Source organism: Ilyonectria robusta, assembly GCF_021365365.1.
Source record: "Ilyonectria robusta strain PMI_751 chromosome Unknown BGZ61scaffold_95, whole genome shotgun sequence".
NCBI classification, from domain to species: Eukaryota; Fungi; Ascomycota; class Sordariomycetes; order Hypocreales; family Nectriaceae; genus Ilyonectria; species Ilyonectria robusta.
In genome coordinates, this window is record NW_025764529.1 from 6,326 (window position 1) to 23,337 (window position 17,012).

A 17,012-nucleotide genomic window follows, 5' to 3' on the forward strand; every position below is an offset into this window, starting at 1 on the left:
CCGTGTTGTCGCTGAGCATATTTCCTTTTCTTCTTCTGTTCGTTCGTTATGAATGACACCATGAACGCTTTATTTCGAACATAGCGGGTTTCAATGCCGATGAAACCAGACCGGCATGTAATTCTCCAAAATATTTCGCGGCCCTGTTGTAGGCATTGAGCATGGCAAAGAAGGTGCCGATGGCAAAGGACGTAGGTGTACTGGTCGAGCGCCATCTTGATGGAGGGCGAGCAGGTGTCAGTCGATGATGGATACTAGATACTGGGGGTAAGAGAGAGAGAGCGAGGGAGAGCTTTTATATGCCATATAGCAGGGCCTTCTGCTACCCTCACCTACCCCCGTAGCTCACCGAAGCCTGCAAACGTCATATAGAGACAGTGGCAAGAGTGGTTTGCCCTATTTAGATACAACTCGTGCCACACTCCCATATCGCAGTGTCGTTCACAGATAAGGCTCGTAGCTGCAAAACATCTCCCTATATGAGTTCCTGAAATCCCCACGCGGGCGCTAGAAATGGTCCTTATAGTCGATCCCCTGCCAAGCCTGGGGAACCCTGCTTACCCACCCCACCGGTACCAACAAGGGATGCCCGAAAGAGTATGGGTGTCCTTCGGGCAACCAGGCCAGAACCTCCTTAGGGGACAGTCTAGCCTACTTATGTACCGACGGTTGGTCGTGCACAGTCGGGTCACGATTGTGCGCACATGTGCTGAGTAGTAAAAAATATCTTGGAAAGTGGTTCATTGCATAGAGTGTATACTAGTACACATTGATTTAATGTCTCATGATCTCTCTCCAGATACCTCCTACTTGCTTTTCCGGATTCTATATATGAACATGGTAGACAATAGAGTAAAGACCTCAAGCGCTACTTGGTCTCACACAGCAGCCTTAACTCTAATTAGTTATTTCGTCCCCAGGCGGCAGAACTGACAGAATGAAACAGTTCACCAACGCCTTCCGAACGTGGCTGTGCTTGATTTCAAACATAATATTTGCGTGGTGCTCTACCCGAGCTAGTTCCATCACTTGCCGCCCATGCTTTGCCGCCCGCGCTTTAGCGGGCGATTTAACGCGATTTAGCACGCCATCTATTCCCGACAACTGTTCCTTTTACGCACACCGACTGTCCTTCCGTCGAAGTGACCAGTCATCGATAGCCAGTATGTTGCCGATGTCACCCTCTGCAGTATGTACGGAGACAAGCTTTTGCCAAGACTTCCCCCCAGGACTGACACACATGGAGTGGAGGCCCAGAGTAGACAAGCTTATTAGCGAGCGCACGGGCGTGCAGGCTATCTCGCATTACACTGCCAGACTGACAATGTCTCGCAGTACCTACCTTAACCTGAGCAAGATGGCCGTCGATATTCTGTCAATTCCTGCAATGTCTGCTGAACCCGAACGACTCTTCTCTCGGGCAATGATCACCATTACGGACCGTCGCAACCGACTTGGGAGTGATGTGATTGAAGCACCGGAATGCGTGAAGTCACGTCCGAGATACGAGATTTTCATGGTGACGATACTAAGCCTTGGCAGTTGAATGATGAAGATCACGTGGAATATATGGGATATATTGTCACCCTGCCAATATATTGGGTCCTTGGCAATACAATATGGGCCAATGTCATATGGCGTAATACAATACGCACCGCTTGGCAATACAATAATATTGCGAGGGGTCCATATTGCCAATATACATAGTTAACTTATTGTTTATATTATTATCAACACTGGGCATTTTCTTATAGATCACCGCTATTGACCGATGTTAGCGACTACCTCAGCGAGTAGAGGATACATACGCCCTCCGGATCCTTCGACTACTTGGGCCCATTGCTCCGTCGGGATATCAAAAGAAGCCATAGTTGGTGGGGAAACTAAGAGGGAATACCTGGCAGTCGTGAAAAGGCTCAGGACCCACGCACGAGTGAGCGAGAAAAAATTCGAATACGGGGTGCGACATCTACGAAGGGTTATAAATAGAACAGAGCCTACATAGTTTCACGGGAGTGTGTGCAGATTGAATGAATACGCAAGCTGTCATATGATTGATGACCAGCCAGGAATTCAAAAGTTGGGGATTTTGACTTTAACATGTGATATTGACTCTGCCATTGACTTAAGTTCAGCTACAAATGCCATAACTTAGTGCGGACAATGGCTTGAGCAGGAGCGGCCAGGGACAGAGTGCCTCGCCAAATCATTCTGTGTGCTCGATCACAATGCCAATGGCAGATGTTAAACGCAAGGTCGCGAATGCAAAATGCGTGGGATCGATACTTATGCTTGCAAATTTTGTGGGACAAAGTTCGTGATCACTGGGCATCGAAGACCCCGTACACCTTGCCCTTGTCATCGCTCAGTTCTAAGGTCCACTGGTATATAGCGCGATATACACAGAGGACAGGTATAATGGTGCGTCAGATACCATGAAGCAATGCAACCCGAATGGAAGCTATGTCTACACGATAAGCGGCGGACGGTATCGCTGTCCCTCATCGCCTCCAAGCATATAACACTGATAATAACAGGAGCGGTTAGTTCGAGATCACGAATCCATCATCTATTTTGGAGATTGAGTAGCCTACCAAGTGACAAATGAGTCGGGCCGGGCCAAATGCTCCCCTGTGCCTTCAAGTTTCATCTCCATTTTCACTTGCTTATACGTCCTCGGCGGAGCTATTGAGTCTAGCCGCTGCATATCGTTAGTCTCAGAGTTTGTGCTGCTTGCCGACTGTACGTCCTCTGAATCCTCTGGGCTCGCGAGTTAGTTGCTTCTGGCAATTTTATATATGCATCTTTCCCATCGTTAGCTCCAGAGATATGGGCCCGTACTCGTCGGTTGGGAGACGACATACACGTACATGGCAAGAATCGCATAAAGGACGAACATAATCCCGAAGAAGAAAATTATGGGGAGCCATCCCTCGATTGGATGCATCGGCGTTTGGTCGGGGCTAGTTGGGGAATTATTGGATATCGTCATGATTGGTTGGCGATCCGTCAATAACGTCCACTGTTCTAGCTTACCGAAATGCACGAAGCGCGTGGAGCCTGGATTTATGTGTTCTGCACCTTGGAGCGTATGCCAGGTGCAAGTGGTCAGCCAGAACATCATATCACCCGGCCGATCCGAAGCCATCCGAAGCAGAGTTTGGGTAGCGTATGGCAGCCTAGGGGTCACTGTTGCAAACCCAAAAAGCACGTTCCAACAAGTAAAATAGATCTGCACGGACATCCTTGTGAGCCCCACAGTATATTGGACGATGTATCTTACGAACATAATTCATTCAATTCTCGTTGCTACAGTAGACCCGGCAACAGCAGCAGGACCGCAGCGGACCAGCGCAGAATAGCATCACCATAGAATAACCGCTATCTACCTTACTAGCTACTGTGGCTTCGGTGTACCTGACAGTCAAGCCATAGGAGGCATAAAGACCTACTTTTCTTATTTCCCCGCTAGCAAGTATACCCAGTCGGAGTGCAACTTAAAAACAGTCACCGCAGCTGGTTCGGTCCGTCCAGCCCTATAGAGGAAACCAGTAATTAATAGATAAAACACAGTAATCAAGAAAAGGAACGACTTATATATAGACCCCCTTAATTACCTCTAGATTAGACTATTACTCCTTAGCTATTAATACACTTAATTATATTAAATACCTATTTGACTATTATTAGAATATAATACCCACTCTCCTTAATACAACGCCCTAATCCTACTACTAACATAAACCCCAATATAGCTCAGGTTTATTACCTGGGAAACCTAACTGTCTCAGGAAGGCAGTCGAGCGGCTTGACTATGTTGTATTACAGGTATTACAGCGTTCTGAGCATAAACGCACTGAGTATTAGAATAGAAATAAAAGCTAGCATATACAGGTGTTGGAGAAGCCGACTTCGATTTTACTTGTTGCACTGACGCCTCCAGGGGGTTGGGAAAATGTCAGCATGAAGCACAAGCCCCCTTTATGATCCCGGGTATAAATTAAATGAGGCTCCCCCTGCGGAAGAGATTATTTAACCAGCTCGATTCTAACCTCGCACCCGGAAATCCGTCCAAGGACCAGAGAAGCGTTGCCTTTATCTCTTGCTATAGCATGCGAACTTCCCCAGTATCTGCTAAAGCTATCAATAACCAAACCATTAGACTAACACGATAACGCGCTATTTTAACAATCTGCTTTAGCCGGTGCTGTTACTTATTCACCTACGCTATTCTTCTATCCAATATACAAAACTGCTATTCTACCGGCCAGATAAGGACGGCTTTTCCTTAATATTATAACCTTTTAGGCCGGCGAGTTATAAGTTATTATAATCTTTCCCAGCCTTAAGAAACTGAATATAAGCAGGCGGCATCTATCAACACCCATCCTTGAATCAGGCGGTTGGTGCGAGACCTATAGGGACTACGTTAAGGAACGAAACAACACAAGCAAGGCCCGCCGGGAACTCCAAAACGAGATGCAGAGGCTGAAGATGGCCCTCAAATAGAAGATTCAAGACGAATGGACTGCCAAGTAGGTAGTGGATGATATCGAATGCCAATTATGGGGTGTTGGGCTCGCTGAGCACGCAGCAGTGGATAGGTCCTGTGTCACATATCAGCCCTGCCCCACTACAGCAGCTGCCTACCAGGCAGCTGCTAAGACAACTCACCGACCTACGGGCCACCCCTATCTACGGGCCACGTCTGTGCACACAGGATGTTAATTGGTCAGACCCGCCCCACCTCTTGGGCAGTGACTAACGGAGTGACTTCTGTCTTCTCAATTAGGCGATTTGTGATAAGATAAGAGATAAGACTTACATCTACACAGCAAAATTATAACTAGGAATACTAAGGGGAATAGCCAATAAGAAAATATAAGAAAAATACTATTAGATAGAGGAAAAAATCTAGAAAATTCTAATCTGGCCCACCTTTTTCCTTCTCTGTAATTCGCTTCTCTTTTGCTGCTTTCTTCTCTTTTGCTACTTTCTTCTCTTTTACTGCTTTCTTCTCTTTTACTGCTTTTTTCTCTTTTGCTGCTTTCTTCTCTTTTGCTGCTTTCTTTTCTTTTGCTGATTTCTTCTCTTTTTCTAGTTTTTTAGCTGCTGCTTTTTTCTTTACTTTTTTTTTAATTTTATCTTTTTCTATTTACTTCTATATATTAGCTCTAGTTTTTTCAACCTCTTAAATACTAATAAAAGAGGTATTAGAGTTAGCTGGAGCTATTTTAGCCTTCTTTTTAAGTTTTAATAGCTTTATTTAACTTTTTAAGCCTTAAATTACCTTATTAAAAGTTACAGCCCTAATAGTAAAATTATCCAATAATTTTTTAGTTTTTATAAAGACTAATTTTTACTTGGAATTATACTGGATATTAATATTCTTTAAATATATATATAGATATTTAATTTTATATAATCTATTATAACTCTTTTACTATAATAACTTTAAAGCTAAAAAAAGAGTTATTAAAATCAGGAAAAAAAATACTCTTATAATATAAAAAATAGTATTATTAATACTATTTATACTATTTTAGTCAGACTAATATTAGCCTGATAATTAGAAATTAAAAATTAATTTAAAATTAATTTATTTTAAAATTAACTTAATTTTAAAGCTAGATATCTTAATATCTTAAATATAATAGGGGATAATTTTAATACTATCTAAAAGCTGGTTTTTTAGGCTATCTAATAGTATATATATTATCTAGCTATAATAGCTAAATTTTGAGAAATTATCTATAAAAAGCTAAAGATTTTTAAGTTAATTAAAACTTAAGATTTCTAATATTATATACTAAAATATACTATTTTATACTATTTTATACTATTTACCTCTTCTCTATATATACCTCTTAATCTTATATCCTTTATTAAAATATTTATCTTTATTATAATATTATTTTATTTTACTACTTAATAACCTTTAATATATAGTATTAAAGAGATTTAAAAGTTATATTCTTTTAGAGGCAGCTTAGTTAGTATTAGAATCTATAACTTAATATCTAGCTTTAATAATATTTATTAGAGGTTATATAGTAATAGAAGAATAGAATAAATTATAAATAAAAGGATATTCTTATAAAGAATATATAGATAAGAGATAAGATAAGAAATAAGGGATAATAGTATAAAATAGTATATAATAGTGTATAATAGTATATATTATACTAATAATAATAATATATAAAAGTTCAGAATTTATATTACAACCCATATTAGATTAGGCCTCGACTATATTATATATACTAATAGTATACCTACTTATTCCCTTCTATTATATATAAATCACCTCGATTATTAAATAATCTAAATAATCTAAAGATATAAAAATTATTAAGATTATTAGATAATTCTTATAATCTATTAACCCACTATAATTATATAGTCAATTAAGTAGTATATATTTACTATATATAGCTACTTAGCTATTAATATAATTTAATTACCTTAATTACCTTAACTTGCTATATATTACTATACTTAACTATTACTAAATATAATATTACTCTATAAGTAACACTCTAACTACTCTGCTAATATAAATCTATAATTTATCTACTAGTAACCTACCTTCTATTTACCCTAGACTATACCTATAGCAGACTAGGAGATACAACTGTTATATATTAATAGCTCTTATTTAGAATAGTTACTTATATTAACTATTAAGCAATATCTTATACTATTAAAATATCCAGAACCCCCGCTACCCTAAGTAATATATCTATACTACCAGCCTATAATATACCGGTAAATAATACTAATATAGCTGCTAAAATAGTATACTTAAGTAACCTAATTTATATTCTATAGTAGTAAGTATAAAATATACTAGCTGTAATTGCTATAAATACTAAATATAACCTAGAGGAAGTAATAAAATTATTATTATTTAAGAAGTTTAATAAAATATCTAGTAATATTATATTTTTTATTATTAGGATAAAAGGATACTTTTAGTAGTACTTATAATAATTAGTATTTATAGAATTATAATTACTATTTATAAGTAATTTAATAGCTAGTAATACTAAGAATTAGTTTAAATTTATTCTTAAGGATTTTCTTAATAATAATAAAGCTAAGTAAGATTAGAATATAATTAACCTATTTATAGATTGGAAGAATTTAAAATAGCTCTTAAAGATATATTTAGAATGGTTAATAAAGAAAGGCAGGTAGCTATAAAGATCTATATGCTTAAATAACTCTACTTTGCTGCTGCTTATATTATTATACTCTAATAAGTTGCCTCTAAATTAAACTAGAAGAATAAGATATTTATAGAGATATTCTATTAGGGACTGAAGAATGAGGTTAAGAATGAGCTTTATAAAGCTAATTGACTTGATACTCTTACTAAATATATTACTATAGCTGTTAAAATCGACAAATAATAATATAAAAAATACAGGGAGAAAGCTATAATATACTAGAGAGGTTAAGATACTCTATACAATCCCTACTATCCCAATTAATAAGAATCTAGTAGAGGATAAAGAGGTAGCTACTAGGGTAACTCTTATAGAAATATCTTTTAAGGGATATATACTAGACTTATAAAACTTAAAGCTATATAGAGGTAGCTTTAAGATAAGAAGGATATTATATATTATAACTACAATAAAAAAGGATATTTTGCATGAGAATGCTATAAGTTTAAAAAAGAATAATAATTTTAATTTATATCTACTGGGTAATAATTATTAAATACTATCTAGAGATAGAAGGAAATAGAAATAGCAGTATAAATGTAAATTATTACTATAATATAAGGTATATATAACTATACTAGCTTAAATAGCTCTGTATATTTATTTAGCTTAAAGTAATACTTATTTAAAAAAGAAGTAAAAGATTCTTATTAGGAGAAACCTACTTTAAAAATTAATAAAAAAAGGAATTTAGAAGAATAGATACTAGTTTTAGAACCCCTAATAACCTAATTATTAGTAGAAATAATAAGAATTATAGCTATAATATAAAGGAAAAAGAAGCTAGAAATTTACTAAAGAGGAATACTAGAGGTACTAGATACCTAGAATAATATTCCCAATAGATAGCTAGAAGATTATAATATTAGGGATAAATATTCTAATTCTAGTAATAAGAAAAGACTGAATTTCTATATAAAGGAATATATATTTAGTATCCTAGAAGAAGTAAGTTAGATAGCTATAAAAAAACTATAGTGGGATAAAGCTATACTTAATAAGTAAGGTAAATAATAATAGAAAACTAAAGAAGCTATATACTAATAGCTTATATAGAAATAATAAGATACTAAAAAATATAAATCTATCTATTTTTATGTAATAATAAGATATAAAGTTAAAGATTATATAGTAGAATCTAAAATAGAGTTTAGGAATAACTCTATTCTCTATCTTAATATAGAAGGATATAATTAAATCTTATAGATTTTATATTACTATCTATAATACTACTACTATATAAAGAATAAATAGACTTATAACTACTACCCCTTAAGGCTACTAGGAATTTTATTATCTAATTATATATAAAGAATAATATAAAGTATTATAAGAATATCTATAGCTACTTAAAGTATTATATTACTATTTTAAAAGCTAAGATAAATAGATTTCTATAGTAGTATCTATAAGAATTATAAGATTCTTAGAACTGCTAATATTAGAAATGCTAAATTTATATAAAAACTAAGATATAGCTTTGTATTAGATAAGGAAGAATAAAAATACTTTTTATTAGGATAAGCTATATATAATAAATTATTTAATAATAATACTTAATAAAAAGAAATTAAAAGCTAGCTTAAAATAATAAAATAAGAAAAGATAATAACTAAATTAAAGAAACTAATATAATATTAAGTAAGTAGTGTAAATATGGAAAGGAATATAGTAAAAAAGATTACTGTAAAATAAGAAAAAGCTCTTTTTATTCTTAAAGAATAAAAAAGAAATATATACCTATTCCTATGCCTAATAAAATATATAAAGAAGTATTTATAATAAATTGTAATATTAAAGATATATAATATATAACTAGGAAAAAAAGACTATTTATAGTTACTTTTAGAAAATGCATAAAGATAGATTTAACTTTTAATAATAAACTAGCGGATAAGCTAAAGACTGAAAATAGTATAAGATGGTTTAAATATAGATAAAAAACCATTCTTGCCCTCTATAATAAAGTAATAGATAGGCTAAGAGCTAGAAGAAGTAGAATTCCTAGAAAAAGCTCTATATACTATAGAAAGTATAAAAATAGATTGCTTGGAAATCTAGGTATAAATTAAGGGATGCTAATATACTATACTAGTAGATAGTAGTATAGAACTTAACTACCTTTATCTAAGAGTGGTAAATAAATTGAGGCTACTATAGAAGGATAAATTAAATCTATACTAAGTATAGAATCTTAAAGAAATAAGTTTTAGTTATAATAGCAGATATATTACTAGGGAGATTAATTACCTTAAGGTTTTTATAAATAAATATAATAAAGATATTTCTTTTAATATTATCCCCTTAGGATAATATAATTTAATTTTAGGCTACCTATAGCTATAATAAGTAAACTTACTAATTAATTAGAGGACTAGCTAAATAACCTTTAATAATATTAATAATTATTTCTCTTATAAATAGAATTTAAATAATAATATAAGATTTTAAATTTTAACTAATAATAGTACTAGCAAAGTAATATATAATAATATAATAGATACTTTACTATCTTAAGGTACTAGATATAAATATTATAATACTTAAAATAATAAGATATACTATATTATTGTATGTATATAAGTATAATTTATAAGGCTTGATAAAGAACTGTAAGAAATAAAGAAATATAAGAAAGTAGATAATAGGCTTAAGAATGTATTACCTACTTATTATATCTATAAGAAGCTATTTGCTAAAGAAATAGAAATAGGTCTACTATAGTATAGTTAATAGAATTACGAGATAATACTAAAGGATAGAATTATAGCTAAGTTCTATAAGATTTATAATCTTAATAAAGTTTAACTTTATATATTAAAAGAATACCTTAAAGATATATTAAAAAAGGGATTTATTAGGATATTAAAGTCCTCTATAGAATATCTAGTTATATTTATCCTTAAGAAAAATAGAAAACTATAATTAATTGTAGACTATAGATAGCTTAATAATATTACTATTAAGAACTAGATATTATTGCTATTTATTAATAAATTAAAAGACTAATTATATAGTAAAAAGTAATTTATAGCCCTTAACCTTAAAGAAGCTTATAACCTTATCTATATTAAATTAGGAGATAAATAGAAGATTATATTCTGCATAAAATATAAACTTTTTAAATATCTAGTTATACCCTTTAAACTTACTAATATACCGGCGACCTTTTAATAGATAATTACTAATATACTAAGGGAATATCTTAATATCTTTATTATATATTATCTTAATAATATTCTTATCTTTTTTAATATGGAAGAAGAGTATATAGAATATATTTATATAGTGCTTAAGAAATTATAGGATGTAAACCTTCTTTTAAACTAGAGAAAAGTAAGTTTTATATAGATGAAGTGACTTTCTTAGATATACTATCCATTTAAATAAGATTTATATAAATTAAAAGAAGATTAAAGCTATTAAAGATTGGCTGAAATCTAAAAATATTAAAGAAGTATAAAGCTTCTTGAAATTTGCTAATTATTACTGAAAGTTTATTTGTAACTTTAAAAGTATTAGATATACTCTTATAGAATTTATAAAGAAAGGAGTGGATTTTAGATGGGATATTAAGATATAGAAGGCTTTTAATAATATTAAGAATATAATTCTTAATAAATTAGTTTTAGCTATATTTAACTTAAAAAAAGAAGTTAAGCTTAAGATAGACTTTTTTAATTTTAATCTGGAATTTAAATTAAATAAAGAGATATTAATAGGAAATTATATCTAATTGTCTTTTACTTATATAAATTATATAAAGTAGAGCTTAACTATCCTATTTACAATAAGAAGTTTCTTGCTATAGTTAACTTATTTAAGAAATTCTAATATTATTCTTAGAAAGTAAGTATAAGATTAAGATTTATACTATTATAAGAATATCTTATATTTTATAATTATATAAGAGCTTAGTAGTAGGTAATTTTGCTATGTGAAATATTATTGGAATTTAATTATATTATTATCTATAAAAAGAAATTGGAAAATAATAGAGCTAATACTATTAGCTAATAACCTAACTTTAATATTAATATTACTAAGAAAAATAAGTAACTCCTTAAGCTAACTTTAGAAGGATATCTTAAGTAGAAGTATATTATATATCTTTAAAAGTATCTAAAGAATAGTATAATATATATAAGATACCTAATAAGAAATAGTAGAAGAAAATCCACTAAAAATACTTATTCTACAATAATAATAATAAAGTATTCTTTAATAAATTTGATTATTACTATAGGATATTAATATACTATAGGTAGGTATTTATACCTTGGGAATTAGTATCTAGCTTTTTAAAGGAAAAAATAAAATGCTACTAAATTAAGGAGCTTATAAGAAGCTAAGCCTATAAATAATTCTACTATAATTATATAATATTTAAGAATGATAATTACTTATAATTAGTATACTTAGAGTATAATAAGATAAATTAAATATATAATAATAACCTAATAAAGGAAGTATAATTTATTAATAAATTTAATAGATAAATTTTTATAGTAATATATATAGTAAAATAGGGAAATTTATTATTAAAGGAAATTTAGGAGTATAATAATATACTATCTAAGGAAAAATAAATAGATTAATTATAGGTTTCTAATAAATTATAAGAGAGATTAGTATGGGAAATATATAAATATCCTCTATATAGATATTAAGGTATTAATGGAATTCTAAATAGACTGAGAATAATATACTTATTTCCCTAAATAAAGAAAGTTATCTTAGATATTATTAAAAGCTATAATTTATATAAAAAGTTAAAATTACTATAATATAAATCTTATAGATAATTATAATTACTACTAGTAGTATAATAATTTTAGGAATTTATTATAATAAATTATATTACTAAGCTTCTACTATTTAAAAATCTAATAACTAGAGTACTCTATAATAGTATATTTATTATTGTAAATAGGCTTATAAAGTTTATATACTTCTTACCCTACTAAGAATCTATTAATATAGAATAACTTTCTTATATATTCTTAAGAAATATGTCACGGCCCAGGTCGGCCTGGCGGTCAACCTTGGCAGTAATCCCACAGGTACCCACTTTTTCTGCCCAGTGGCACCTGGAGCGTCACGCTACGGATCGTGCCCACGATCCTGGATCGCCACGATCCTAGGATCGCTACAATCCAACGCTCCACACGATCCAACCAATCCCCATTTAGTATATAACACTCTTTTTGCACTTTCATAGATGATAGCCTCACCAGCTATCAACACACTTGTTAATTGAATCTACTATTCTACCATTACCAGACCGTGACCTACATTGCTCACTACGACGTCCTGATCCACTCGATCATACACCTCACGCCTCGGACCTATCCTATACCTCTAGGTTAGACCCGACCGTCACAAAATATTATTAGTATATATAGACTATTAAGGGAGATTGTATCTAATAGAGAAATAACCTTTATATCTAAGTTTTAATAAGGACTAATAGCTTAAATAGAATTGAATTATAAGTTTATAATAGCTTAGAGACTATAAGTAGATAGATAAATAGAAAGACTTAATTAAATAGTTAAGTAGTATCTATAGTATTATATTAATTATAAGTAAGATAATTAGGTCTAGAAGTTACCTATAGTATAACTAGCTTATAATATATCTACCTCGGGAATAATAAAGCTTATATTAGCTTATGCTAACTTTAGATTTACCCCTAATATCTATAGATTATTATAAGAAGAACTCTTAAATATTAAGGTAATTCTTAGTACTAACTAGCTATAATAGCTATATAAAGAATAAAAATAAAACTAGAATTTATTAAAAAATAAATAAAAAAATACTATAACTAGAAAAAATTAAAGAGATTAACCTTCTAGGAGGAAGATATAATTTATCTTGTAATAAAAAATATTATAATAAAAAGGCTAAATAATAAATTGGAATTTAAATTTATTAGATTTTATAAAATTTTAGAAAATTTTTAGAAAATAACTATAAACTAAACTTACTATTAAAGATTAAGCTTCATCCAATCTTTTATATTTCCTTACTTAAATTAATAGTAGATACTATTTAAGTTAAAATATAGAATAATAATTAAGAAATAGAAGTTAAGAATAACTAAGAATTTACAATTAAAATAATACTTAATATAAAAAGAGAAAATAATAAAATAAAATATCTTATAAAATAGGAAAACTATAATTTTTTAGAAGATATATAAAAATTCTATAAATATCTTATATACTATTAAGTTAAATTAAAGAACTTTCTTAAATAAAAAAATATTCTAGGAAATATATATTAGGATAGATTTTAAAATATTAACTACTACTAGAAGGAATAGAAGGATTTCCCCTAGTAAGAATAATAAAACTAAAAGTAGCTAATAAAAAAGAATTTAATAGTATCTCTAAATAAATAGCATCTTAAATTATCTTAAAATCCTCTATTAATATACTATTTATAGAAGAACAACCCTTAAAGATAATTAAAAAAGTAGCTTAATACTATACCTTCTACTCAGCCTCCTCCCTTTCTACCTATTTAAGCTCCTCTATATTATTAATACCATGCAATATAGCATATATTATTTTTTCAAACTACAATTTCTTTTATTTTTAAAGATACTTAATTTTAGCGTCTATTTAGCAATAGGTATCCTCGGCTGCCTTTAGCTTGGATTCGAAATAAGCATAGTAAGTAGCAACCTTATATAGCTACTAAGGGAAAAGGCTATGAGTATTATAATATAATAAGTTAAGATAGATATACTTAGAATAATATAAAGAATTGCTTAAAGATATTATATAATCTATATCGGATTATTTATAGGTAGAATAAGAAGTTATTATAGTAATTTAATAAGATAAAATAACCTTAAGAAGGATATTATAATGCTTAGTTATTGGGGTGTAGGATTTATATTTCTTAATAATATAATTAGATATTATAGATAGAATAATAAGAAAGGGAAAAGAACTTACTAAATAGAATAATTAGGTAGGTAGCATATAATAATTAATCTTAAAATAAGAATTAATAGAGGGAAGATATTATATTATAATTTATATTAAATTAGGCCCTAATTATATTATGTATGCTAATAGTATACCTACTTATTCCCTTTTATTATGTATAGATTACCTTAATTATTAGATAATTTAAGTAATTTAGAAATATAAGAATTATTAGGATTATTAGATAATTCTTATAATCTATTAACTTACTATAACTATATAGTTAATTAAGTAGTATATATTTACTATATATAGCTATTTAGCTATTAATATAACTTAGTTACCTTAATTATCTTAACTTACTATATATTACTATACTTAATTATTACTAGATGTAATATTATTCTATAAGTAATACTTTAATTGCTTTGTTAATATAAATTTACAGTTTATCTACTAGTAACCTGCCTTTTATTTACTCTAGATTATACCTATAGCAAACTAGGAGATATAACTATTATAATTTACTAGAGGGTCTCTAGCTTTTTATAGATAATTTCTTAAAATCTAGCTATTGTAGCTAGATAATAAGTATACTATTAAAAAGCTTAAAAAAGTGGCTTTTTAGTGGTATTATTATTGTTATTTAATGTTTAGGGGATTCTGAGTAATTATGCTTTAAAATCAAGTTTCTACTTTGAAATTAAAGGTGGTTTAATTTGAGATTATTAAAGATATAGAGATATATTATATACTATAAAAAAGCTTAAAAAAGCAGCCTTTTTCTAGTATAATTTTTATACTTAAAATGCTTATACTTTTTAAAGTATTTAAATTATAAGTTAAAATAATTTGAAATTAAAAATAATTTTAAATATAAGTAGGGCTATTATCTTTTCTATATAGTATAAATAGTATAATTAATATTATATTTATACTATATTTTAGTGCTATTTATATAGTATAAATAGTATTATTAATATTGTATTATATTTATTTATAGAATTAATTAGGATTTAATTCTTAAGGTTAAAGATATATATTTATATATTTATTTAGTCTTTAATAATATTAAAGGTTATTAAGTAGTAAAATAAAATAATATTATAATAAGAGGAATATTCTAATAAAGAATATAAAGTTAAGAAGTATATATAAATAGAAAGTAGATAGTATAAGATAGTATATTATAAAATATATTAGTATATATTACTAGAAATCTTAAGTTTTAATTAGCTAGAAGGTCTCGGGCTTTTTATAGATAATTTCTCAAAATCTAGTAATTATAGCTAGATAATATATATACTATTAGATAGCCTGAAAAATCAGCTTTTAGATAATATTGAAATTATCCCCTATTATATTCTAGATGCTAAGATATCTAGCTTTAAAATTAAGTTAATTTTAAAGTAAATTAATTTTAAAGTAATTTTTAATTTCTAATTATCAGGCTAATATTAGCCCGACTAAAATAGTATAAATAGTATTAATAATACTATTTTTTATATAATAAGAGGATATTTTTTCCTGATTTTAATAACTTTTTTTTTTAGCTTTAAAGCTATTATAATAAAAGAGTTATAGTAAATTATATAGAATTAAATATCTATTTATATATTTAAAGAATATTAATAAATAAGATTATATTAGAATTTATAGAAATTAAGCTAGACTCTTTAAATTCTATTTAAATATTACTTTCTATAAAAATCTTTAAAAAAACAGCTTTAAAAGTAAAAAAAACTTAACTTTAATTATATAAATAATATAATACTTTATAAGCTTTTTAATTTTATAATTATATATTTATTTTAGTAAATTAAAGATTTTAATATTAAGTAGCTAAAGAAGATATAATAAGTATAAGAATATATAAATTAAAATAATATTCCTTCTCTTATAAAATTACTTAAACTTAGTAAATTAGTAACTTTTATAATTATTAACTACTAATATTTAATATTTACTTTTTATATAAAAAACAGTATATTTATTAAAATACTATATTTAGTTAAAATTAATTAAATTATTAGTCTATTTATTTTTAATAGGCTTAATAACTTAAAAAAGTAGAAAATTATATTCTATATATTAATTACTAAAATAATATAACTTCTTAACTATAATAAATACTAAAATTACCTAATTTTTAATATTAACTTCTTAAATTACTATTATTTATTTTTAATTACTAAATTATATTACTTTTACTTTTCTATATTATTTAAAACTAGTTATAATTATTATTAATAAAATAATATTATAAGAAATATAATAATTAAATCTAACTTAAAAATATAAAGTAAGTCTAAGATATAAAATATATAATTAAATAAATCAGAATATTATAATAAGTAATATAAATCACAATCTAATAATAATAAAATAGTAAATTCAATATAACTAAGTATATTAATAGCTAATAAGGCTATCTATCTATAAAAGTACTAAAAGAGTATCTATATACTAATAGTACTTATACAGGCTTACGGGATAAGAGTAAGTCCAATCCTATAGCTCATCCTGGGGAAGTAAGTCGTACGCTCGGGCTTACTTACACGGGGTGAGTTCGGGATCTGTGTCAGGTGAAAAAGTGGGTACGTTATAATTCTGCCAGTTGTGACCGCCTGGTCCCAACCTGGGCCGTGACAAGGGGCGAGCCCTGAATTTGTCCAACAATAGGGTTCTTGTATTTAGAAGTATCTTAAGCTAAAGAGAAAGAGAGAGAGAGAGAGAAGACCTCGCTAAGAGGTCGCAGTGAAAACTCTGCTTGCTAGCTGCACCCTCGGGTTATTGTACTCCCGGCCCAGGCTTGCACCCGGGCCTTCACTTCAGG

The 17,012-nt window shown here is 28.7% G+C and overlaps 1 protein-coding gene across 1 annotated transcript; it reads right to left on the reverse strand.

Moving 5' to 3' along the window:
- Positions 1-2,358: 2,358 nt before the first annotated feature.
- On the reverse strand, positions 2,359-2,992 carry BGZ61DRAFT_375647 (uncharacterized protein; the record flags this gene model as incomplete). Its single annotated transcript, XM_046242434.1, has 3 exons — positions 2,359-2,524; positions 2,595-2,765; positions 2,871-2,992. 3 exons carry the CDS (start codon positions 2,990-2,992, stop codon positions 2,359-2,361), a joined length of 459 nt encoding a protein of 152 aa, XP_046093430.1.
- Positions 2,993-17,012: the final 14,020 nt, after the last annotated feature.